The 26944-nt window shown below is 38.0% G+C and overlaps 2 protein-coding genes across 4 annotated transcripts in view; one reads left to right on the top strand and one right to left on the bottom strand.

Moving 5' to 3' along the window:
* Positions 1–21: 21 nt before the first annotated feature.
* Positions 22–6828, top strand: FBXO48 (F-box protein 48). Of its 3 annotated transcripts, none has more exons than XM_081312618.1 (3): positions 22–332; positions 2476–2832; positions 6242–6828. In XM_081312618.1, exons 2-3 carry the CDS (start codon positions 2506–2508, stop codon positions 6419–6421), a joined length of 507 nt encoding a protein of 168 aa, XP_081168744.1. In that variant the 5' UTR covers positions 22–332; positions 2476–2505; the 3' UTR covers positions 6422–6828. The 3 variants fall into 3 exon arrangements, with proteins under 3 accessions (XP_081168744.1, XP_081168745.1, XP_081168743.1); XM_081312619.1 differs by having other exon boundaries at positions 2472–2832; XM_081312617.1 differs by lacking the exon at positions 22–332 and adding an exon at positions 1501–1779.
* Positions 6829–15454: 8626 nt separating this feature from the next.
* The window catches only part of PLEK (pleckstrin), a 29271-nt gene continuing 17781 nt past the window's right edge, over positions 15455–26944 (bottom strand). Inside the window, exons 3-9 of the mRNA XM_081313151.1 lie at positions 26286–26467; positions 25302–25393; positions 23899–24083; positions 21395–21499; positions 19598–19681; positions 17149–17218; positions 15455–16498 (exon numbers count right to left, since the gene is read on the bottom strand). Of these exons, the coding sequence (XP_081169277.1) occupies positions 16359–16498; positions 17149–17218; positions 19598–19681; positions 21395–21499; positions 23899–24083; positions 25302–25393; positions 26286–26467 (858 nt within the window). The 3' untranslated portion in view covers positions 15455–16358. The remainder of the gene's footprint in view (positions 16499–17148; positions 17219–19597; positions 19682–21394; positions 21500–23898; positions 24084–25301; positions 25394–26285; positions 26468–26944) is intronic.

Genomic DNA, 26944 nt, shown 5'->3' with positions numbered 1-26944 from the left:
AAAAAACAGCAACGTACCGTCCGTCCCTTCTTGTATATACCCCTCCTGGCTGCTGAACTGAAACATGCCGTTCCGCTGTAACCAATAACTCGCCGCCTTTGGAAAGAAACACACCCATTTTAACTGCGCCACAAATCCACTACGCCTACGGAATTTCCTGCCTCGCCACTAAACTACAACTCCCAAAATGCTTATCGGCGAAGGCCGGTGTTTCGGGAGCCTCTGATTACGTAATTTGCCATGGGGAAGCAAAAAAAAAAAGAGAGAAGTAAACAAATTCGAATGGGAGAAGCCGTTAAAACCGTTAGCGGAAACGGAGGGCCGGGAGCCAGGTGAGGGGCCTCGAGCCTCCTGCGTTCCTCGGCGACGTCGCGATTGCATCCAATCACCGAATAGGGCGGAGCTAGGGAGCGGGGCAGCTAAATAGCCTGTCAGGTGATGCGGGGTGGGGTTCTTAGCCTTCGTTGGGAATAAAGGTGTCTCGAGGAGGTTGTGGAAATCGCTTGACGTACATTCTCAGTCGAATTCCTTTCAGTTTCGTAGAATTATACGGAGCTGGTGTGGAAAGTCCACAGTGTCCCGTCACGATATCCAAAGTTCGCTATGAGGTGGTCCTTGGTGCTCACCGAGCTTCGTTGTTTTCATTACTCAACTAACTAGCTTCGATGATGTTGCCTGGTTTGAGTAATGAAACGTCTGCAAGAAAACAACCAAGCTCGGAGAGCACCAAGAACCCCTCGTTTCAACCCTGAACTCCAAATAGTCTCCTTTAAAGTTCGCCATTCCTAACAGTTGTATATGCACCCACAAACACAACCTCATCCTGTGAACAACCGGAGTGCTAAGGACTCCACAGTTCATCCCTGAGCTGCATTTATTCACTTTTTTATTACAGCCCATCCTATTTTAGCTGCAACTGCAAATAAAAAAAAACTACGTACACATATCAGGAGAGAGCTAATTAGTGTGTTTAATTTGTGCTTTTTATTCTAATACAATGCAGAGACTTGTTATTTGAGGTGTATGTAAATTTGATGACTATTAATATGGTTCAGTACTTCGAAAAATTATTCTAGAAAGAATCCTCAAGATTCTGTTCAAAGTCACAAACTCCCAAAGAGAGAAACATAGCTTTGATCCATTTAAAATTATGAAGTTTACATTGCTAATTGCTTTACATTGAACCCGCCCCCCACAAAAAAAAATGTTTTAAGCAACCCAAATTTAAATCCTAGGGAAACAGTAGTCAAGTACTCCAGTACTTACATATTTCCCTTCACGCTGCATTTAATATTAAAAGATGGCTTATTTGGGTGGCTGTGCAAAACAACTGCCGATTTTTTTTGTTAACAGGTGAAACTTATTTACATTTATACAAGACCTTCAGCTTCTTAGTTTATTACTAAATCAGCCCTCTTGCCAAGCTCCTGTACTCATGCCTTTCCCCCCCCCTGATGTTGAAATACCAGGTTACAACACAATATCAGCCCCACCAAACATTCCAGGCTTCTGTGGGTTTCCCCCCCCCCTTTCACCATCCTGCTGCAAAAGCCTTGAGAGGTGTTTTTGTGGGAAAATAAAAAGGTATTTTAGTTGATTGGCAACCTTCAGGTAAACCAATCATCCTAAGTCGCCCTTTTTGTCTGCCAGTGAGACTGTGCTCTGCTCTACACAGAGGAATAGCTTCCATCCAAGCAGACAGCTCCTCAGGCCCAGCTGCCAAAACAATTTTGTTGCAGTCATAGAAACTTTTGTCCAGCTTTCAAGCAACAAACGAGTGTGAGTTGAAAATGAATAAAGTAATAATGATATGTATTAGATTTATATCCCGTCTTTTTTCCCAGGGGTTCATAATCACACTGAAGCAAAACAGTCAATTATTTCATATGGTCAGGGCTTTTTTTCTCATAGAACGCTCAGAACGGAGTTCCGGCACCTTTTTTGGATGGAACCTTGTAGGGTAGGCAAGGCGGGTTGTATGACATGTGTGAGTTCCGGCACCTTTTTCTTTTACAAAAAAAGCACTGCATATGGTGGATACATGTATAGTATGTGCAAAAATCTGAGAGCAATTATTTCCTTTGGCTCAGATTGGAAAACTTGTCTCTGGATAATTGCTACTTTTCAGTTAGTGTATCACTTCAAGATGCTCCACTTAACTGAATAGAAAAAAATATGCCTGCCTGTGTGGACACATGTATATACACACACACACACATGCACTCACATATCTATACAGTATGTTTCTTAAGAAAGGCAAAGTATAATTCAGAGAAAACAGCAGTAGTATTAAAACCCAAATTCCCAAAATGATTGTGCTCATAGTCACTGTATACAGAGAGAGATTTTGTGTACATTTACATAGCGCTGATACTTAGCCAGAAATAGTGCTTTAATGACATTAAGTAGCAGCAAATGTTTCTAAACAGAGTTTATTATGGTTTCATTTCTAATAATTTTATTTTTTTCAGACAGGCTGACTGGTATTTAAACAAAGTCTAAACTATGAAAAAAGGGTCTAAACAGAAATCATCCAAACAAAACCAGCAGACTGTTGCAACGACCACTTGTAAGAAATTGTTCTTTAAATCTTCCAAACAGAAGAAAGGCAACAGTGAAGGGGATTTTGTGAAAGTATTTCCACTAGAAGTCAGTTTAAAGATCTTTAGCAAACTTGACATTCAGAGCTTGTGCAATGCAGCAATAACTTGCAAGAGCTGGAACCAAACCATTGAGCACTGTGATGATTTATGGAAATGCCACTGTTTAAATATAAGAGCTGTCTGTCAGCGAGAGGTTGATGGTGACAGAGGAAAAGGATACTCATGGAAAGTAAGTTTAATTGATGCCTGATTATAGTATGATCTCTTATATCCACATCTAATATTCCATGCACAGTATCACTAGTCTTTTGGCACAGTTGAAATTTGTCAAGCTTTTAGGGTATTTACTTGAAGGTTAATCTGTAGTATAAGATTAAGCTACTTGTCTTATTTTTTGACAAAACTAGAAAGAAAGATGACAGAAGATAGTATATTTCTGTAAGTAATTGCTTTCAAGGTTTTGCTAGTAATTTTGGAGTGCAGCTTGTGAAAGCCTCACTATTTAGAATATAAGATAGAAATTGTATAGAATATCTGAATTATTGGTTTGCCTTCACTCCAATTCTAGGAAATTAGGCTGAAGGAATGAGTAACTTTTTGCTGGTTGGGCGTCAGGGAGATCAAGATGCACAGAAGATGAGGGAGGATTCCAAATGGACAGAACTGCATCACACAGATGGGATTTTCCGGCTTTGGAACAGCAATTATTTTAGGGGTGTTTTTTTTAGTAACAAGCCTATTTTAGGACTCACACCAGTTTTCATGTCTCCATTCTTGAAATTGAAGAAATTTTATTAGCCTGGGGTCACAACGAATTCAGAATAAGAGTTGCCAGTATTTAAAGCTGCAGGCTATGCAGTGGTGGGATTCAGATATGTGAACAATCAGTTCTCTGTGTGGATGCTGCTTCCGGAAGTCCATTCTGGGCCTGGGCAAGAAAAAATTACCTACCGGTTCTGCCAAACTGGTGCAAACTGGCTGAATCCCACCACTGAGGCTATGTATCCCTGTCCTAAACAAAACCCAGAAACAATTCCAAGAGGAACTTGTTTTCTTGAATTATGTCCAGGGAGAGACCATCCTCTAGGATAGATGGCAACATTACATCAAACTTCTGCACCTTCCTAAGATTCATGAAGCAGGCCATAGCTTGCTGTCCCTTTTAGCACAATTATCTAGTTCAGGGGTGTCAAACTCATGGCATCACGTGATGTGTCACGATGTATCGTGACTTTTTTCCCCTTGCTGGAGCTGGGGTGGGCGTGGCTTCTGCATGATGCATCCAGCCTGTGGTGTCCAACAGTTTGACACCCCTGATCTAGTTGTACTCTCCTGCTTTCTATAAGAAGCCTAGGTAGTTTCTCAGAAAGGAACATAGTTTCCATTATAGTTTCTACTTAATAAAAAAGTCTACTTTATTGAGATAACAGGCAATTGTAGGAGGGCTTATTTTAAAATAAACCTATCAAGCAACAATCGCATAATTGAGGAAGTATCATGATAACTACTATGTTTTCTCATATAACACACAAATGAGTTGCAAAACAAAAACTGCACATCCTTTCAGTCTTTTGCTCCTGTATTTCTAGAGCAAAACCTAGCCAGACATATTATATGCATTTTCTGTTTATCATTTGAAACACCTTTAAGCATTTTTATCCCACTGAAGGCCAACTCAATATATTAACTTGCCAAAACCAAACAGCCATATTTCACTATTTCTGAAGCTTGATTTATTTATTTGCCATATTGATAAGGGGCCATATTTATAAGAACCAATTAAGACTTTATTATGGTTCATGACACAGTCAGCCAGATACTCAAACTGGATTTGGCATTTTTATCCACCTATTGAACCCTTCCCAAGGACCTGAGATAGGAAGATTTGATGTTTGATGGTGTTAGAGGGGGTAAGCTGTCCTGAGTAAAGCTGGCTTTTGCAATTGACTAATGGTGTTTCTGTCAATGTCAATGGTGATCAAAAGGTGCTCCAGTTGTTTTGGGATTGCACGCAAGGCACCTGTTACCGTTGCTTTGCTTTCTTTTGCCACAGTTGTTTTATTTCTGTTTGCAGGACTTTGTATTTTGTTATTGCCTAAGGAGACAGATATAGGTCTTTTTATTGTCTTGCCAGATTGAATATTCTAGCAGTAAAGCTGGCTATTCATAAAAGACATACAGTAGAAAGAAAAGATGACAAAAGAAAAAAAAATCTAATAGCAACACATAATGTATTTTTACCCTCAGGTATAGTTACTTTTTAACTTTACTCTCACTACATATGCAACTATCATATGATTAGTGTGGATACCTTTTGCAACCAAGGGTCACTTTATTCTCCCTTTCTGCATTATCTCTAGCTTCCTAAGCTATAAGGGGGCACAATAGAAAGATCATCACAGCTTGCTTGCTTTATTTATTTATTTATTTGTTTGCTTGCTTGTTTTTCTTTTTCCTTTCTGCTTTTTCTATTTTTAATACAATAAAAAAAGGAAAAAAACAGTCTAAAAATTAAAAGCAGGTATTAGAATTAACAATAAAATAAACAATAAAGCAAAACAATAAAAGCCTAACACAAGACAGGAATCTCTATGAATTTTCTAACCATAGAGACAATGGGGACTAAACACAACTCCCAAAGGAAAACCTATTCTAGCCTAGAAGGAATGAAAGGCTCTCTTTCCAGCACCAGAAAGATATTTCCATTATGGGGAATCTTCAAAAAGATTTTCTGTGCCATTATGTGATAATGGTGCCATTATCACATGCATGTCATTTTGGCATCATCGTGCTTTGTTGCAGAAGTTGCTGAATACCATCACCTTAAACTATGACTAGTAAGCTATTACCAACCACTATAGATCAAAGATTCAAATAGCTCTATTTAATATATTTTACAGTTTATCTTAAATTGACAGTAACAATTTGCAATGTCTAAAATTGTCATTTTACTATCAAAATGTAACAACATGTTCCTAAGGGTCTCAAGGTATGTAATGAAAGGCCTAACAGAATCCACTAAAAAACTGGCACAGGTGTAATTCAATTTTGCAACAAATATGTACTGTGATATTAAAAAGGAAGGAAAGACTTTTTGGCTGGTGATGTTATTTTGTCCAGAAGAGAAAGAATGAAGCTCTTCATCCAACTCACCATTTCTTTAATGTAATCCACTTCTGCTTAAAGTACTTTTTCTTTTTATATAAAAAAAGTTTCAGTAAAAATATTGGTTGTAACATTAATGATTCTGAATCTTCTAGCATGAGAGTGTAATAATTTCCATGAATCACTAGTGGGCAGAAATATATTAGAAGTCCGTTCTTTTTTTTTTCCCTGGAATAAGACATCCTTAGAATACTGGCTTCAAATGACTTGCAATATAAGAAATGAAAATTATATGGTATAGAATAGATATGTCCTCTCAAATGAAAGGAGTTTACAGAGTTTTCACATATGAAATTATTCTTCATCTGTGAAAAATAAGAATAATCTGGTTTAAAGCCAGCTTTTAAGAAGATGAGAAATGATTTTTTTCCCCATTATGGAACTGCTTGCAAGATAAGAGTTTCTATACATAAGAAACCTATGTTTTGTATCTTTATTTATATCTCCTATTCTTCTCTAATTGCTTTTATCAGGTCACGCTGCATAGAAACTACTGGAAAAGCAAAGTAAAGTATGACTGGCTGAGTGGAAAATATAGCAATATTCAGTCACGAAGTAATTTACCAGAAAAATGTATGTATCCTATGGATGTAGACACCTGGGGAGAAATCTTGGAAGCTGAACTGGAAAGAGTTTTATACAGAGGAAATTAGAGAGGAGTTTGTGTGTGTGCTTGTGTGTGTGTATGCATGCACTCATGTAATGTGTACCTTTTCTGTAGTTTGGTTTGTGACTGCTTTATATATGTTTATTTAATTTTACACTTTCAGAACTGTAAATATTTTAATTCCTTATTACATAATTTGAAATGCTATATGTAAAAATGGTTTTTTGATGCTCGTAAAGCACTTTATAAATAATGTCCAATCTTTTATAAGCTGGTGGCTTAGACTGCTAGTGGTCCTCCCAAATGATTAGAACTGCTATTCCTTTCAATGCAAGCTTGCAAGTCCATTAATGGAAATGATGGAAATTGTAATGTAAAACTTATAGAGGATATAGGTTACCTATCCTTAAAGTATATTGATTTCGAAGATTTTTGCTGAATAGTCTGATTTATCTTTACACTGGTCTTTGATCAAAATAAAGAATGGTTGACTAATCTGATTTATCTGTTTAAAAACATTTTGTTTCAAGATTGCAATTCAAGGTATTGAATTGAAATTAAATTTCACTGCAGTTTTAAAATTTTAAAATAGGCCTATGTAAGTGTGTGTACAGATTTATAGATTAGGATTAAAATCCAAAATCATTACTCAAAATTGTGATAGTGTTTTTATCCATAAAGCCTGATTCTCATAGAATAGTGTAGATCTTTAGACTAAACAGTATCATATTAGACAATGGAATTCTTGTTTTTTTCCCCAAAAAAATATATCATCTAAAAAGTATATTAGAAGAATTCTAACACTTTCTGCAGAGGAAATACTTATTATTTTATCACAAACCAAACTTATGAAAATTAAACCTACAAATGATTCATATCGAAACCTTAGTGAGAACTAGGCCCACAGCCTACTAATTACACTTCCTTCTAAGTTCAATAGACCAATGTCAACTTTAAGCCAAAAAAATTATATCCCTTCAAAAAAAAAAGCAGCTGATATTTTCACAGCAGTTTCAAATCTGAAAGGGTTAATAGAAGCAAGAACGATATTTTGTGATAGCCAACTATTTCTTCACCTGCACATGTTTGAATCTACTTTCCTCTCACCCCAAACTAAGTTTTTGGTAGGTATCCAGGGAGTGAGGATCTGATAAACTTTGTGGGCAATGTGATACTGGGCTTTAGCAAAAAAGAAAATAATTGACAGTATTGTAAATTCCTTTCTTCATTTGTTGTAGTTGTTGGCCCTTGCCTGCTATGGCTGTGTAAGATTTCCTATTGGCTTAACTTCCTCTTGTTACAAGAGGCAGTTTAGGGGACAAGAGGGAGGCAGGAAAAATGTATTCTTGAAGTTTTCCTATTGTGTCACTTCAATGACCTGTTTCTTTCCATTCTTTCTTCACTTTCACTTTTTTTAATCTTGAGGAATTTGAATTCTTTAAAATACACAAAAATATGTAACACAATTACCGGCAATTATTACCAGAGAATATTAAATTAATAATTAGCACTGTGGCTGGGTTAGCATTCTTACAAATGTATTAAACATCTGACAGTGTACTAACATCCGAAGTTTGAGACTGTGTTTAATGAAAGCATGAGTACATTTGTAACAAGCTGCCCTTAACTTTATACCGCATACATTCATTGAAGGTAAACTAGAACATAAGAAATTATTTTTAGTTTGTATAAGCGAGAGAGCTAAATAAGAAGATTATACTACAGAGTATGATCACAATCATTTGATCAATTTGGAGTATGAAATTTATTTTGTCTGAACTTCTGGACTGTGGAAGTCTGGATTTCTCTCAGTAGAAGGACAGCAATAGCACTTAACAATAGCACCTAGACTTATATACCGTTTGTCAGGTCCCCAATTCCTTATTGTTTTCCTTGCACATATACTCTTGTGCTCATGTTTTAGGACCTGCAGTTTTGCTGGGGGGAGGGAGGATATTTGCTTTCGCTTGGGATAACTTTTGCTTTCTACTTTTCCTCTCCTGCCTCTATCCACTTGAGAAAGGAATGTGTCTCCCTTATCGGGGAGACGTTTACAGAGAAATGAAACTGGAGAAGATCTTGAGATGCGCACCAACTGTGCCACCTGTGGATTGGCTGGATTTCAAATGGACATTATGAATCTGGTGGGAGGAGGAATATTGCTGGTTTAACTGTACCGTTTAAACGGTAGTTTCCTCAGATCTCACCTTGACTTCCCTACTGTCACTAACCCCTAATAAAAGTTTCCTTTTGAGACAATGCCTGTTTCAAGAGTTCTGCTTTCTTGGGTGGTTAGCTCAGGTGCGTCCTTACATAAAAGCGAGATCTGCATAGTACTCAACCCAGAGAAGCTGCTGCCCTATCCAGGGAGTCACAACTAAATTTCACATGGACGAGTTCCAGGCAGAGAAATGGGCCGAAGATCTCCTATGCTTGAAACCAGATGAAAGCCTCTCCCACGACCTGGAAGAAGCCAGGTCTTCTGGTGAAGAAGACCAAGCCAGATGGTCACTTGGGGTCAGAAAAAAAGGAAGGGTGGGAAGAAAAAGCCCCGAAAGTCACCTGAGGTGGAGGGAAGAAAAAGGTAAAGAAAAAAAAATCCAGAGCCTGCCCCTTCCTGATAAAGATGGAGAAAAGGAAGAATTGAAATTGGGGACAACGGAAGCTGTGATGGTCCTTACACCATTTTATAGTGCTTTACAGCCCTTTACAGAGTCAGCATATTGCCCCCCTAATAACCTGGGTCTATACAGTGCAAAATATTTCAGTGGAGCAATTTCTTTACTTTCTCACTAAGTACTGTATTTCTGGAAGAACACAATGTGTCATTGACGAACAGACAAGTGAAGAAGCTGGAGATGAAGATAACTACAATATCTTTCAGAAGCAAGTAAATTCAAAGCCAGAAATAAAGCAGAGGACAACACGAAAACACCTACAGTATATGAATGCACATTTTGGTGACTCAGCCTCAAGCAGGAACCTTTTCAAAAGGAGTCAAAGAAAGGAAAATAATGCTAAGATTCTTAGTACAAACAGGTTGGGAGAATAATAAAACAGTTCTTTGAAAATATCTTAATAACCAATAACAGAAAGGCATAGCATACAGAAAGAAAAATGAACAATGTTTAACTTCGAGATTAGCTTAAAACCAAGCTGCAAAATAAAAAAAACAGGATGGAAACAAGTTTTTTTTAAAATAGCAAGATGTTGATATTCTATATATTCTAATAGCGCTCTCACTTGCCCAAGATGTTGTTTAAAGCAAACACTCTTCAAACGTCAGGTGTGATCCTTGGCTTGAAAAAGAAAAAGAAAAAGAAAAAAGCCAACTGTTGATTTATGGAAATGATTGGGAAAAACACCCAACTTTAAAACATGTTTATTTTAATTTTAGTGGAGTTTTTTTTTTAAGACACAAGAAGGAAAAATAGTAACTACATACGATAATAACATAAAAATAACATTAAAGACTAAGGGACGCGGTGGCTCAGTGGGTTAGGACGCTGAGCTTGTCGATCAGAAGGTCGGCAGTTTGGCGGGTCAAATCCCGAGTGCCACATAACAGAGTGAGTGCCTGTTACTCGTCCCAGCTTCTGCCAACCTAGCAGTTCGAAAGCACATAAAAATGCAAGTAGAAAAATAGGGACCACTATGGTGGGCAGGTAACAGCGTTCCGTGCGCCTTTGGCGTCTAGTCATGCCGGCCACATGACCACGGAGACGTCCTCGGACAAGCGCTGGCTCTTCGGCTTTGAAACGGAGATGAGCACTGGCCCCTAGAGTTGGAAACGACTAGCACGCATGTGCGGGGGAACCTTTACCTTTACTAACATTAAAGAAAAAAAATGATGGCTGCTGTCATGCAAGAACATTTTAATTCTAAGTGCATTTCAGTGGCTATAATTTAACAGTTTCAATTACATGAAACTTTAGGGTTTCAATGACCTCAGATCTGTGCTAAGTTGTAGGTTTTATTATATTATGACCTTTGAACTTCCCTACAGTTGCAACTTAACATCTTTTTTTTTAAAAAAAAAGAGTGCTATCATATAGACACCAAAATACCAAGACATTACAAAAATTTAAATCTGCCATGTCTTTTTCTTGGTATGTTTTTGATATGAAAGCATACCTATTTTAAAATAAAATTTTAAACCTACTTATTTTAAAATGGATATGCTCTCATTTGTGGTTGCAAGCTGTTTATAAACTTTCACATACAACCGAAACCTTTAATATATAAAGTATGATTCACAGCTGTGGTTTGAGAATTACTGTTTGACTAGAAGAGTTATTCAAATTTGAAAGTAGGTGACAAATTAGATACATATACATACCTGGGTGCATGTGCGCACACACACAATATGTGAAGGTATAGCTAAATATTGTGAATTGGCCAAATCTTGTTCAGAACATTACAGATAAAGATACTAAAATCTTGCAAGACTTGGGTGTCACGTAAGATTTTTTTAAAAAGAAAAATTAGCATGATGGCTGACTTGAACCTTCTTGTGAAAAGAAACTGCACTTTAAAAAGAGAGATCCAGCACTAAAGGTGTTAACCAGGGTGTCAAACTGGCAATGTCACGTGACATGTCATGACGTACCATGACTTTTTTGCCATTGCCAGCAATGGGGTGGATGCAGTTTCGCTAAGATGCATCCAGCCCGCATGCCGGCAGTTTGACACCCTTAGTGTAGATGGTGAAGAAGATTGGTGACCTGAAGCATTTTTAAAGTCTAGAACAGTCACATAATATTCAGAAGCGGCTCAGTCAGAAACCTCCCTTATATACTGAACTATAAGAAGGAGGGAGAGATGGAGCACAATCAGACTTTCAAGATGCCATTATTATACCAATTTCAATAAAAATAGCTTTAGCCTTCCTTGTGGAATTAATTTCTAGTCTGGTCTAATTGTACAGCTAATGAAGAACTACCGTATATACTCGAGTATAAGCCGACTCGAGTATAAGCCGAGACCCCCAATTTCACCCCCAAAAACTGGAAAAAGTTGACTCGAGTATAAGCCGATCCGCCGTTCTGCAAGCCTCTGCCGCCAGCAGAGGCTCGATCCGCCATTTTGCAAGCCTGAATACACAGGAATACCCTGTGTGGCCGCGGCTCTCGGGGAAGCCCTGGCTGTCCACTTCCTCGCTCCACGCTGCCATTCGGGGCCCGCGCGTTCCCCGGGCAAATCGCGGCGCCCAGCAGGCGAGGAAACACGCCCGCTCCAGTCGCCCCCCCTTCCCTCAGGAGACGCGAAGCAAGTGACCGCCAGGAGCTTACCGAGGACTTGCTTCGGTGCTTCCAGGATCGCGCGCACCTCTCCCAAGCCGCCGCCGTCCGGAGACCTGCCGAAGTTTGGGGAGGTTTGGGGAGGTGCGCGCGCACCTCCCCAAACCTCCCCAAACGTCGGCAGGTCTCCGGACCTCTGCGCCCTGCCTGCCTGCTTCTTTCCGCAGCGGAAAGAAGCAGGCAGGCAGGGCGCGGAGGAACGGAGACCCGGCGACGTTTGGGGAGGTTTGGGGAGGCGCCCAAACCTCCCCAAACGTCGGCAGGTCTCCGTTCCTCCGCGCCCTGCCTGCCTGCTTCTTTCCGCAGAGGAAAGAAGCAGGCAGGCAGGGCGCGGAGGAACGGAGACCCGGCGACGTTTGGGGAGGCGCCCAAACCTCCCCAAACGTCGGCAGGTCTCCGTTCCTCCGCGCCCTGCCTGCCTGCTTCTTTCCGCAGAGGAAAGAAGCAGGCAGGCAGGGCGCGGAGGTCCGGAGACCTGCCGACGTTTGGGGAGGTTTGGGGAGGTGCGCGTGCACCTCCCCAAACCTCCCCAAACTTCGGCAGGTCTCCGGACGGCGGTGGCTTGGGAGAGGTGCGCGCGATCCCGGAAGCACCAAAGCCTCGGCCGCGCACAAGTCCTCGGTAAGTTTTTTTGTTGACTGGAGTATAAGCCGAAGTGGAATTTTTCAGCCCAAAAAGTGGGCTGAAAAATTCGGCTTATACTCAAGTATATACGGTAATCATGATTTCTAGCAGCATCTTGGAGTACAAGTATCTCTTGCAGACCCTAGCAGAACCTAGTTCCAGCTAGGTGTGTCTCTTGCCTTTGTCTGTCCTCTACTTAAGCATTTCTAAATAAGCTAACTATGACAAAAATAAAGTTCTTCCAAAGGAAGGAAATGGGCTACAACAGAGTTTTAAGCTGTTCAGAAAACAGGAGGCGAGGAAGATGATCAGCAATTTATATGAGCTAGGAGTACAAAAAAAACATGGCCCATAGGACACATGCAACCCCCAGCATCACTTTTCTGGCTCCCAGAACAACCTTCCCCACAATGGCTTTGGTCATCATATCAATATAATTTTTTATACTAGGGAGAAACGTGGAGGAATTTTAAGGGTCAAAATAAGAGCCTTATGTTTTGTGGAGATAATATGCCCATTTAAAGTCTTTCTTCCAGGTTTGAATTCCCTTCTCTCCCTTTTTGGAATACAGCTCTCAAGAAACTATATGGCCCTTGAGAAAATAGAAGTTGTGTCACTTGATTGAAACTAAGCACAAGATAGGTAGTCCTCAACTTACGGCCACAATTGAGCCCGAAATTGCCTTTAGTTGAAGACTTTTTCTTTTGTCAGTTTTCCCTAACATGGCACTTTCCTGATGTAAAGTATCACAACTTCCATAGTCCCAAACCAGAGAAACTATAAGGATAACAATTCGACATATCTGGCTAATCCAATAATGCTCAACTAGGTTCTAGTCACCTGGTTGCTCCATTTGCTGAAAGGTATTGTATTTGTGTTGTTACTAGATTTGTACCTTTCTATCGTCTCTCTCACACACATTTAATGTAGATAGTTATGTTTTGAGTCCATGATGGTGAGATAAATTCTCTTTCTGCATTGGTGGTCATTGTAATCTCTGTAGACCTTAGCCCCAGTGACCTCTTTTAACTGTTTAAAACAGACACTGTACAATAATAAATTAGATATCCTGTTTCCTTGCTTTGCAAGATATGATAGCATATTTTTAGCACTTGAATGGTAACAACCACAGTGCAAATTATCAAGGAGGCAGTAGCTCTCAGAGTAAGCTTTATCTTTTTCCTGTGGCTTCCTTTAAAGTTTTGAGTCACTGAAATATCCAGGGTCCTGTCAACATGGATGATTTACCATAATGGCTTGTTCTGAGTAGGTTTCCATGGAAGGCATGTTCTTACAACTCATTACAAAAAAACAGTGCATTTGCATGAGTGTCCAGATGATCACTTTTCCTATGATCACTTTTTCTGAGCTGTTTTTTCCCCCCATTTAAAAAGAGATTTCCAAATTAGAACTTCAGAACACAAAGTAAAATCTGCTGCAGTAGAGAGCTAAACCAATACGGAGAACCGTAAGCTGAGAATTACCAGCTTTGTATTTTATAGTAGTCAAGCACTCTTTCCAGATAAAGAAACTAGAGAACGTGGATTTCCATTGTTCCCTTTGTATTAAACTGTGCTTTAGCCACCTGAGTCTTGCAACCCAAATAATTAACCAGGCAGCTGATTTCAGCAGCAAAGGTCACCGTTTTATGGGCTCTTGTAATTCTGACCTATGTTTTAGCATTTGGTTATGAAAATTATTGAAATTACTAATATTAAATTAAAATTAATGTGTCCAGGCTGACTCGTAACACACCGCTACTCGCAACCTGACAACAGGGGCTAGGGGAGGGGGAAGGGGGGGAATCCTTGGAATGTATGGGGAGCTGGGAGGGAGCTAAGGAATTTATGTGAGACCTTTGCAGCCTGAGAAAGTCCCAACACTTCAAGGTGGTGTTGGGAACCTGACAGGAACCTTCCGAGTGGCACAGACTGTTTCCCAAAACGATATGATTGAATTGTGTTGGTGGATAATGGACACGAGGTGGCTCAGGGAGGAAAAGGGAGAGTTTAACTATGCTACCTTTCGTGCCAAAACCTCAAAACCCTCTTTGCTTCTTCTGTACCTATATGGATCTATCCGTAAAGTTAGACTCTTGATAAAATAATGTCCCGGGAGTTATTTTGCTGCATATGCCAATGGGATGGTTAACAAATGGATTAGATTAGACAAAATTAGCTTAGGTTAAAATTAATAAAAAATAAATATGAAATTAAATCCTTAATCCAGGAGGTGAAGATTTAAGATACCAAAAAACGTTTCTGTGATGCTGCTCTGGAATTAGCTTCACTTTAGTTTAATCCAGGATCCAGATGGACTGTAATTCAATCATTTTTTGGAAAGCTATCAAAACGTGACTGTTCCAAAAGAAGCATTTGAAGAATAGAAACTATGTTTTGTGCGCCATCTGTTTATCCCAGTTTGAGCTCCTTTTAATGTGTAGTACAATGTGGCTTGCATTCTAATTTAGATGTCTGAATTTCACCCAGAGATGTGAAATTCTAGTTGTATTGAAATCATGAAAAATAAATAAAACTGTTTGCACCTGAAAATCCCCCCCCCCAGTGAAATGGATTATTTACTTAGGCATGGCTGACAATAAATCTGCATTATGTCCCTACATTTTATTTTTTTATTTTTTTAGTTAATAAATTAATACAAATTTGGAAAATTTTAAAATGGAGTATTTTGACATATACTATCAATATCCTATCTATATACATCATAGGATTGGGGAGGATTCTCCCACTTTTAGCTAGGGAGAAGAGGTCTATATCCTACCTTGAATTGATTCAGGGTGCATATAATATACACACATATATATATATATATATCAAATGTGCTTATAATAGTAACAATTGATTGAATTATGGAAAACTAGATTTATATTTATATTTATATAACCTATAGTAAGATATTTACTATTATTATCAAACAGAAAAATATCTTTGACTTACAGTTTTGTGTTTAAGTTACCTCAGGTATTTATGACATAGAACAATGTTTCTCAACCTTGGCAACTTTAAGGTCCACAGAATTCAACACCAAGAATTTCCCAGCCAAAATGTTGGAAGTCCACCCATCTTAAAATTGCCAAGGTTGAATAAAAGAATGGAAAGTTTATGTTTTTAGCAAAGACAATAATGCTGGTTTTATTTTGTGAAACTTTATTAAAATATATTTTATTTTTCAACAGTATTGAAAATACTGTTTACAATGGAACCACAATATGCAGCAATCACAGATATCATATTTATATTTATTCATTCATCTGCTTCAGAGTTGCCCCATACAAGAAAACAAGTATAACAGAAGATTCTAATTATATGTATGATTGCATTTTAAACAAAAAACCATGTGGGATTTTGGATCCTTCAGATGCTAGTAAATTGGTTCCCTCACCATCCCTTATCATTGGCCATATTGGTTGGATGCTGGGTGTTCGTCAGCAGCATCTGAAGTTCTATAGCAGTGATGGTGAACCTTTTAGACACCGAATGCCCAAAAACTGCCCCTCCCCACCTGCCCACAGGGCTACCTACTGCCTCCATGGCCAGCCGCAGCAAATCGCCCAGGCAGCCCTGCAGCACCATGGTGGCCATGCTCTCCACCCGCACCCCACAACATCAACTGTGCACGATAGGGTTCAAGGCCAGAGTCTTGTCTCTGCTGCCCAGCTGCCATGTCCTTGGCTGTGCACCCGGGGGCAACTGTCGTCTGGAGGGGCTACTAGTGAGGAGGGGGGCCATAGGAGGAGGGGGGCTGGGGCAATGGCACACTTGCCCAAAGAGAGGGGTCTGCGTGCCACCTCTGGCACACGTGCCATAGGTTCGCCACCACTGTTCTACAGATTACCATTCCTCTTTGGGACAGTAGCAAATACTGTAGAAAAATCTGATCTGCACACCATCAAATATTCTGCCAATTCTAAAACAAACTATTGTTAAATAACAGTTTAAATTGAAAACCAGCTGATATTCCTTTTCAGAGAGCTACTGAGCTGGTAAATCTTTTTTTTTTGAGGTTTTTTTTCTTTTTTTTGCTAAAATCATCAGTCTTTCATTTTCCAGTTCTAGAGACAAGCTGAATGGCCTTGATCCATTCTGTACGTTCTGCAGAGGTGGCTGCTTGAAGGACATAGTGAACCTCACTTGCGGTAATAATCTCAAAAAGGTTTCCCTCCACTTCATTTTTTTTGCCTGATTTAGAGAAGACAGAGAAGAAAAAGTGAGCAAAGGACCAGGGAGAGGGCTTGTTTCAGCACTTCTGCCTCGGAAGAAATCACTCGCTTCCATCCTTACTGGATAACAAGCATAAATGAAACTCTTTGCATTTCCATTTAATCGACATAGAAAATTTCTACATTTATAAGACTCTCCTTTGCTTAGATACATAGAACCAACTGGTCCATTTTTTATTATTATTATCATTTAAAGTTAAGCTGCCACTTCCCAGAATTGGGTTCCACCCCAAAGAGAAGAGGGAAGCAAGAAGGGAAGGGAGCTGGCTTCCTGGCACTTCACCTCCTTCCTGAGAGTAGAAATACAACAGCAACCTATAAAATATATTATTTAAGTATATAACCTACCAATGCAAAAATTAACATTAAGATATTTATATTTATTCATAGTTAATGTGTAAATGAACTGCAGCAGGAGGCTTGCCTTGGAAGCAACATTTTCCCAGTTATTGGGAGTGAAAAAGACCATATTAATTAGGTATGCTATAATTTTCAGAATGCTAGTCTGAAAATCAGGCAACACAGGCTCATGGGAACCCCTCACTTTTGGAAAATCTCTCCAAAATTGCTCTACCGCTTTTAACTTAAGTACTCCTGCTTAGTGATTACCATCTGATGTATCTTCAATTGCCGTCACTACACAGCCCCTCAAGTGAATGGCTCCAAGTGGCTCTTCTCCCTGAAAGAAATTTCATTCAATATTCATGCAGACTCAGACTCCAGGAAAGAAATGGTAATCTCAAGACAACACTGCTGTTAGTGGCAGAATACAGAGGCGGCATGTAGTCTAGCTCTTAGTAATTTCTCTCTGGATAAGGAGAAAACCTGAGATTGACCATAAATGCTCCATACAATTGCTCCTCATGAGGAGACTCAAGACAGCAGTTTTACAGTGGATTTAGCAGTTTTACAGTGGGAGATGAAGGAATAGCCATCTTGCTTAAACACTTTCAAAAGGACACTGGATCCCATACTCTCTTTTCTAATTATTTGGGAAGTTGCTTGTTAACTGCTTTTCAGCTACTAGGAATGTTTGGATCAATAGGTTTTACAGCACCAGGTGACTTTCCTTCAATCCTTAGTGAGAGAAGTTTTAAACACAACTTTAAGCACTTAATCCTTCCCACAGGAAAATACTTTTGTTTTAAATTCTCTTTAAAAAAATAAAAAAGGTAAGATGAGACTTTGAAGGTTGAACATTAGAGAAAACCAGGAGGAACTGAAGATCGCAATGAAAGGAGTAGTACACTTAAATTTGACATATTAGTGCAAAATAAAGAAAAATATTTTAACATTAGGTGTACTGAAGGATATGCTAGTGCTAGATCTAGAAGTGAATGTTAAGAGTGTCTACCTCTACAGACTAGATTTTAAAGATGTTATGAAAGAAGAACAAGTCTTATCTGACAAGAGAGACTCATTTGAAATTGGATTTAAAAATGACAGGCTATAAGAATGACATGGAAAAAGATATCACACATACAAGAGAAACCAGCTGATGTCTTCATAAATAATTAATAATTAAAAAGGATGTATAAATAACAAACCAAGAGATAATTTTCCTCTATTGGATTTACAAAAGAGGTTTGCATTTTGGGAGAATAGATAAAGAAAAAATTGAAAAGAAATCAAGTTCTAGGACATTATTTAGAATAAAGACTGATATTAAAGGTATGCATGTATGTATAAGTAGTTTTGCTGACATCTCCAGAGTCTTTATAAAAATTCTTAAAGGAAACATAGGAAGAATAAACTGTACAGAATGAGACTATGCACACTGTGCACACAAGCCCTAAGATTACTTCCTTATATATTGTCTACTCCTTCCCCAACCTCATCAAGATATCAGAAGGGATCCTTTTAAGACGGAAGGAAGGAAGGACTCACATGTCTTAGTCAGATCTGTGGTTTGGAAGAAACAGCATCATATTAGTTTAAAGGTCTTCTTCATGAACTGTCTGACTTGGGGAACTCCCTTGTGCCGAGATTCCTAAAAGGACACGGTATCTAGGGCACAGTTTCACTATTACGACAAATAATTTTGTGGCTTATTGGCTTTGCAACAGCTAATACTTAAAAGAGAATCTGTTTTCTTTCAGCAAATGACAAGAAAGGGAAAAAGCCAAAGAGGAGTAGATAAGACAAGAGCTGTTCAAGCTACCTTTCAGACTTATTTTTTTATTTATTTATTTTCATTCCATTTATATCCCGCCCTTCTCCGAAGACTCAGGGCGGCTTACAAGCTTAGCAGTAGCCTTCATTCTATGTATATGCCTGCTTGTTAGGGCTTTCACACACACCCCAAGCGGCATTATTACAAAGTCAGCTTAATTGCCCCCAACAATCTGGGTCCTCATTTTACCTACCTCGGAAGGATGGAAGGCTGAGTCAACCTTGAGCCTGGTGGGATGCGAACCTGCACTAATTGCAGGCAGCTGGTGTTACTTAAGGAGGCATTAGCCCACTGCTCCACCAAGACTCTTTTGCTTAACATAAGGAAGACTTATGTTAAGCAAACTTATGTTATGCTTAAGACTTCTTTGCTTAACATAAGGAAGTCATGGAGGATTAGAGATGGTGCCCAAAGATATAAGAGGCATGGTCCCATTATCTCTGCAGTTTTGTTTTCACATGTGCATAAAGAATGCCTGTGATTGTCCAAGTGTTTGAAGGATAACAAAACTTATTCATGTACAGAGATAATGGCGCAGCAGCCTTTTCCACATAGGTGATATCCAGATGTGTTGGAGTCCAAAAACTAGAACCCTCAACTACCATAGGTTCTGGGTGCTGACATTCAATACTGCCAGAGACAACTGTGCAAGACTATACAAATCCACTAGAGGTGTCTAATCAGGAAGTGGCTTCATCATAAAGTACACTGCATCACTTAATGCTGACAAAACATATTTGAGCTTTATTATGAAGGATAGGTGCTAATAGTGAATTATGGGTGCTAATAGTAAATTAGTACTAAACATACTATTCCTACCGTGTGCAGTAGGCAATTTCATCACCAAGTGGCATTTCAACAAAACTGAGTGATAAACACACTTACTGCCGCAGGATCGTAGTAATGCATGTAGGCAGGGTCCTCTCTCAAAACAAATTTCCGCACTTTCCAGTTTTTCCTTCTATGACCCTAAATAAATATTAAGAAAGCATAATTTTTATTCTTCTGCTATGTAGGCATAAATGTCAAACTATAACCAAGCCTTGTTCTCACAATCGAACAAGACAGTTTAAGTTATCCTCATGCTAATAAAATCAATAGCAAAGATTCCAATGATTTTATTGGACTTTTCCCTGATGATAAAATTGGTTATTTTATATGACATAAACCAGTGTCAATAACTTCTGTCCTTAGGACTGAGTTCCCTTTTTGCAGATCTTAGAGCCTCTTGCTTTGGATTACCACCATTTGGCTGAATTTGATGATTTTCTCATAATTTTGAGTATGTGATAGGTAAACACAACCAGTATGAAGTGCAAGCTATGAAATGAATTTACTATTTTAAAACAATATATTCTACCTGCCCTTCCTCCTAATAGAGGATGGGAGGGTGTGTGGGCAGTGGAAAACATTTAATCTTTCTCACAGATATTGCCTGGTTGCCTCCTTATCTATAGATCCTGGCCACCAAAAGATTTTCCATGTTTGATTTAAACTCAGCCACCTGTATGTATTTATCATATAATTACATGTAATATGAATATTACATAAATTATATTATGTGTATACAACCTTTCAGGGCATGACTTTTCTTCCTGACTTATAGTCAAGCTTGCTTTTTATCAATTAAAAAACATGAATAAAAATCTCAGTTCTGGTTTTGTCTCTTTTTTTCCTTTTTTTGTGTATCTTCCCCCCCCCCTTTTCTTAAAAAAGCTTAGTAAAAAGCTTGTTGAAGAGGTAAAGAAAATGTGTCATAAAGCAAAATGGACAGCATAAAAGGCAATTCAGTGGACTTTTACATCTGGTGATTTGAGATTTTAATGAAATAGATACAAAATGTTTCGAGTTTAATTTGTTAAAGGTTACGTTTTAATAGATCTAGTAGTCTATTAAATATGGGGAGCAAAAAATAAGAGTTAAACTTTATGTCTTTGAAACTCATTTAAAACTGATCATCAGTTCTACCATAGGTCTTGATCATTTCCACAAAATGTTGCGATTTTTTTATTTTCTGCCAGAACAGCATGAATCAAGTTGGAAACTCAATGAGTCATATGCTTTTAAGTCTTTGAGTGTTCTATATGTCAAATCCTACTGTAATTCTGTTAAAGCCAGATCTGTTGTATGGAACCAATGGGACATCAGATGAGTATTACATTTAATCTGTACTACCAAGGAAAATTACTCTTTTGGCTATCTGTTATATTTTAGCCCTCTTTCCAAAACTGTTGCAAGGGCAGATGACATCTTTCTTTCTTTTTTAACATTTACTCATATACCAGTAACAATCAGCTCACAGAATTGGTATGGGTCTACAGTAAATCTAGACTTCTCAATGTCAGTCCTGCCTTCTGATATATATTTCTTGCCTCAAAAGCAGGTGAGCTTTGTAATTCCCTTTTCAAAAAAGCCCTCCACCTCTTATTCTGTTCTGTGGGTTGAAACAAGTTAGAGGCTGGTGAGTGGGATTGGCAAGTCAGCTCAGAAATTTGCAGAGTGGCTGTATCCCCACTAGCAACTGATTGCTGCTTAGCCATGCTAAAGTGCATGAATGTAGCCAGGAAAATTCAGAGAATGTTGAGTACCTTGGAGATATTTTTAGACCGGCTGATATCATTAAATATGTAATACATAAGTTTATATTTTATGTACCAAAAAACCCAAGATATATATATAAACCTGTTTCAGCAGACAACCCTGTTTGACCACCAGGCCTCTGAATTCGTCCTTGAAGACTGTGTCATCATCACTGGAGTTGCCCTCACAGAAGAAGCCACTGTCTGCCTATTTTAAGATATTGAAGAAGACAAGTTGATAAATGTCTCCTAGGATAGTTTGGGCTGTTAAATAACGCTAGCGTTAGTTGGACATTAAAAAAACACACACCCTGTTATAGAGAATGGAGAAACCATTGGCTTATCTACCCATCATTCCAATAGGGCCATTCTTTTTTTTTTGTATGCATCTACTAACTTTCTCTTTAGAACAGAGGACAAACAGACAAAGACTTTTTTTGTCGTTTGCCATAGCTGCTTTTCCTTCTTGGCAAATATATTACTAACTTTTATCTTTTATGCTGTAAACAGACTTTGGCAGATTTTGCCTTGTCCTATGCAACTGACCCTGTAACTCCCATATGAAATAAATAAGGAAATAAAATGAGCAGCTGAGGCTCATAATACAAGAAGGGCTCAGTTAGAAGACACAGTAAAGTTTGTTGCCTGTGTCTTAATTCACAGTATTATACAGCTAGATGGAAAAGTGAAGGTGCATGATAAAAAAGAAGCTATTCAGCTTGGTGAGGATAAGCAAAGGGCTGACATCAGTATTGTTCAATCAATCAAATATGGTCTCTTGAAACACTATTAACATATCTTGCCAGATTAGGTTGATTATGGCCAAGTAGAAAAGGCAGCAGCCAAAATAAAAGAATTAAATCCATCTCTTAAAAGTCCTTTAAGTAAAAGATTATCTTTTCCCAAATAATACATGGGCACTCTATCTTAGCAAACTTATATGTTGCATAGAGATTTGCCAATCAGGGTCCTAAGTAATTTTAACACAGTATTTACACAAACATATAGAGTGAAACTTGAAGCTAGGTAATGTCACACCTTCTGATTTTTTTAATCAACTTCCATCAATTTAGCCACTATAGTTTATAGCATTATGGAGATTATGGTCACCATGGATGATGTGATATCTGATTGCTGACTATTTTCTAGCAAATAGAGGACAAGTTGTGTGAGCCTACTTTTAGGCCAAACTTGATGTGCACACCCTAAAGAGGTTTATTGATCTGACTATAAAACAGAAAGGACAGAGGTCAACTTTTATCATTATTCGGAATTTAAAAAGTAAAACATCTATGCTGCTTTCATCTTTCTTTCCCATCTAGAATAATCTTTCATGTCATAAAATATAAAATGGGAAAAGTTTTTAAATTGCAGGATATGGAGTGGAAAGTTGGGAAGGGTATGGTTCAGCTGATAGATCATGCTCCAAGTACTGATAAAAATAGATCTCCCCCTCGGTGGTTATCATCAGATGGATCATCAGATGTTTTGCAAGCAGACCCATGGTTAATTTATCCCCAAAGCTCTCTTGTGGGACAAGTTCAGCAATTCTCATAGAGAAGAAGTAACAATATCTGAAGTCTGGTTGGACTTTCGATTTCCCAAAAGCATATATGTTGAACTCGTATCTATGGTTAACAAGCACATGATAAGAAAAAAAAAACCCTGAAAAGTCTATACATTTGTAATCAAACATTACACATTACACATTCCTATGAAATGACAGCTATTACAAAGGAAGTCTATACTGTACTGACTCAGCTCAGAGGCTCCATATGGTTGATTCTCTATATATGCTATGATTTTCTACATAAAATGCTGAATCACATTTTTTCTATCAAATTATTTTTAATTAATAAATGCCAGAAAGCATTATAACTGACAGATTAATAAGACAAGCCTGTGCACATCTATTCAAAATTAAGTAAATCCCCCTCTGTTTGATATAGATGTAGTTAGAATTTCATTCTAAGGCACAAATTAATTATTAAATCATTCTATAATTACTATACTTTTGTAATGCAACCTGCTGTTACTGTAATCAAGTATAAAAATTAGCTTGGTGGGTTTTTTAATACAAGCTCAGCCTTAAGGTAAAAAAAAGTCTTCTAATAGATACCTAAAGTACCTGAAGCATACTGTTTTGCGTTCACCAATATATGAAAATAAAGACAATTAATTCAAGGGAGTGGCTTTGGACTGCAAATGTGGTGCGGCTTTTTATGGGTGAGGGGTAAAAATTACCACTTGTCATTAATTTACCAAAGCTTTATGCCTGAACCACTCTGGGTGTAAAGTTAGTGCAGATTTTATATGCTTTGCATGTGGTAGTATAAAAAGTAGAATTTTCAATTCATACAGAGTGTGTATGATGTTCAGACTGGCATCTGGTCTGGTCTAATGCAATGTTTTCTTTAAAAAAAATGTAGGTAGACACACACAAACATCTGTGAGTACCACTTTTGTTTTTTTGTTTAAAGAAGAGTGAGATAGGGAGACCAAGTAATGCATTACATCAGTCAAGATGCTTTTCTTGTTGCTTGTTGGATAGGTATACTCCCAAATTTTTCTGTGATTAGATAAAGAAGACAACGTCTGGACACTTACAAAATAGTAATAGGCATCCTCAATATCCAAGAAGGGGGTTTCTGATAGGCCTTGAAGCGCATTCTTCGATGTATCACCAGCAGCCTGAAAGTAGCCTTCATTCAATAGGGCAGATGCCAGCACTATGCCCTCTTGGCGATTTCGTAATGAATTGTTTGACAGTAACCAATCAATCACAGAACTACCTGATGACAAGGAGAAGAAGAAAGGATGGTCACAAAAGGTACATTAAAAAAAACAGTAGATATGATAAGAATTAAGAAAGCAGAAAAGCAAATCCCAATGATGACTATCTCTGAATCTTATTTGAAATAGATTATAATGTTCTAGTTTAATGAAAAGAAGGACTAGAGGTGACATGATAGCAGTGTTCCAATATCTCAGGGGTTGCCACAAAGAAGAGGGAGTCACTCTATTTTCTAAAGCACTAGAAGGTAGGACAAGAAGCAATGGATGGAAACTAATCAAGGACAGAAGCAACCTAGAATTAAGGAGAAATTTCCTGACAGAACAATTAATCAGTGGAATGACTTGCCTCCAGACATTTTTAAGGTTTTTAAGAGAAGATTGGACAACTACTTGTCTGAAATGGTATAGGGTAGGGGTCTTCAAACTCGACCCTTTTATGACTCATGGACTTCAACTCCCAGAATTCCTCAGCCAGCGTGAGTCATAAAAGGGCCGAGTTTGAAGACCCCTGGTATAGGCTATCTTGCTTGAGCAGGGGGTTGGGCTAGATGACCTCCAACTCTATTCTATTCTAATACTTAGACTGTAGCTAATGTTTTCCTAATGTCTTCACAGTAAATTTTTGTAAGCATTAGCAGTTAGTAGTACTTCCCAAATCATTATAAAGGATATTCCAATTTTCTTTAGTCAACCGAAATCATTTCTCTATTCTATTCACATACGTTTCGGTACATGCATCAATTTCTGGGAAGCATGCTGTCTTAATTATTTTTTATAACTCATATTTTGTGACAATAAGTTGGACAGTATGAGATATGCTAGGAATTAAAAACAATAGTTAATGACTACCAAGCTTTTGGAAAAGTGGACTGTAATATATATTCTCTGTTTTGAGAAATATTGGAATGCAATTTGATGATAGGATAGGATAGGATAGGATAGGATAGGATAGGATAGGATAGGATAGGATAGGATAGGATAGGATAGGATAGGATATCCTTGTCACCAGAATTGAATCCCTCAGATTATTTTATTTCTTTATGCAATTTATTTGCTGCCTTTTATTCCTTATTTTATGTCATTGCTATAATTCTATTTTCTTGGAATACAACACATTACAGTTCCATTTTTAGTATATATTTTACACTTCCATTTTTAGTATATATTTTAATTGATCTATTTTGTTCTTGTTTAAGCAATTCTTAACTTCCTACCTGTAAAACAGTGATTGAAAATTTTCTTGTCTTTTTCCAGCTTCATTTCCCGAATCCCCTTGTTAGGGTCTCTCATAGAGAGATACAAAGCACTGTGCAGAAAACAAAAAGGGTAAATATAACTACACTGAGATTTGTTTTAAACAGCAAAAAATAAATGTTTTAAAACAAAGCAGCAACATTGTTGATAAAAAAAATTGGCTTAAATAAAATCACAAATTTTTAAGATTCACACTAAAGGCATCTAACAGACTTTGCTAGTTATTGTGATAATGGGCTACTGATTTGCCCCAGGTTTCTGAATCCTGTGGATAGCTTAAATTCTTATACCTGAAAGAACATGTAGGAATAGATCAACACTTCCAAAAAATGGCTTTTTCTAGATCCATGCTCCCCAGCTAGCATGGCAGTTGACGTCCACCATCTTAAAGTTGTTGAGGTTGACAAACATTGCTCTAGATAAAATACATCTATTATCTGGTATTGGAACATGGTTTGAATGTAATAGAAAATTAATATTCTTCCAGTTAATAATATTGGGTACTATCTCAAGCAAACCTTCTTGTGCCAAGTTTTTCAAACATCTTTTTAAACCTGGGAGAGAAATATGAACTAATTCTACTTTCAGGAAGCAACAGACAGCTGGAGATGCTGATCTGTGATGAGAGAGAAAGAAAAATAAGAAAAAAAGTGGCATTCGTAGCTACTTCACCTGACTGAAGTTGTCTCAGAAATGCTGCCAAAAGTAAGCTTCCTGAGAACAAAAATGGGGGGACACCTTTTTTTCTGAGACCAGAAAATATATAAGATATGCTTTCATTCCAGCTTGTTGATATAGAAGAATTAGGAATTTGGATGGCAAGTTTCAGAACAAAATAATTTAAGCAGCTGCTTCTGTAGCTGCCTCATAAAAATAAAGCTTTTGAAATAAAAGTATTTTCCTACATCCTACTTATATAAGCAATGTTTAGTTTTGGAACACACCTCAGATTGATGGTTTCAGGAAGCCTGATAGATTTCTTGGTTGATTTCCTGGAAAACCTTTGTCCTCCCAAAATACATTTGATGGCCTTCTTGATATCTTTCACCCAAGCATCTCTCTCCTCAAGATGAGAAGCTTGGAAGATGTGATCCTGTTGTTTGGCCGTTGAGAGTTTAAAGACAAACTGGAATAAGAACAGATCTTATTGTTAGCCTGTATAAATAGTTTTTTGTAGGCAGCATGTTAGCAAGCAGTGTAGAGTAGATAGTTCATTCCCCAGCTAAAGTGTCTAAACAGGCAATATTAAAACAACTGAGAAAAACAATCCTATTTATTGTTAATATAAGAACTCGGTATTGAGAGATGAATGCCTGGTTTCCTTAGCTCAGAGTTAGAAAGAGAAATGGCGATAGAAAAAAGGAAGCATGCTCAATTCTGGGTCTTTTGACATCCTTCAGTTAAGAAATGGGACAATTTCACAGCACTGTAGATATGCTCCAACCTCTGCTGAAATAAGGAAAAACCACATTGTATATACCACAGACTGAGACGTGGATACTACCATGCTTCAGAACAGCAACTCTCTTCAGATGATCCTTAGATTTGACTAAGAAACAGTAGGAACTATAAACCTTATTCAGTTTATTTACTTCTATACTGT

The sequence above is a fragment of the Vipera berus genome, assembly GCF_964194415.1.
Source record: "Vipera berus genome assembly, chromosome: 1".
Taxonomy (NCBI): Eukaryota; Metazoa; Chordata; class Lepidosauria; order Squamata; family Viperidae; genus Vipera; species Vipera berus.
This window is presented reverse-complemented; position numbering and strand designations above follow the sequence as displayed.

Bases quoted from the DNA above. Each gene is read 5' to 3' on its own strand.
- FBXO48 (XM_081312618.1), top strand. From the start codon at position 2,506: ATGAAAAAAGGGTCTAAACAGAAATCATCCAAACAAAACCAGCAGACT. The intron at 2,833-6,241 runs GTAAGTTTAATT...TGCTTTTATCAG, and splicing joins GAAAAGGATACTCATGGAAA to GTCACGCTGCATAGAAACTA.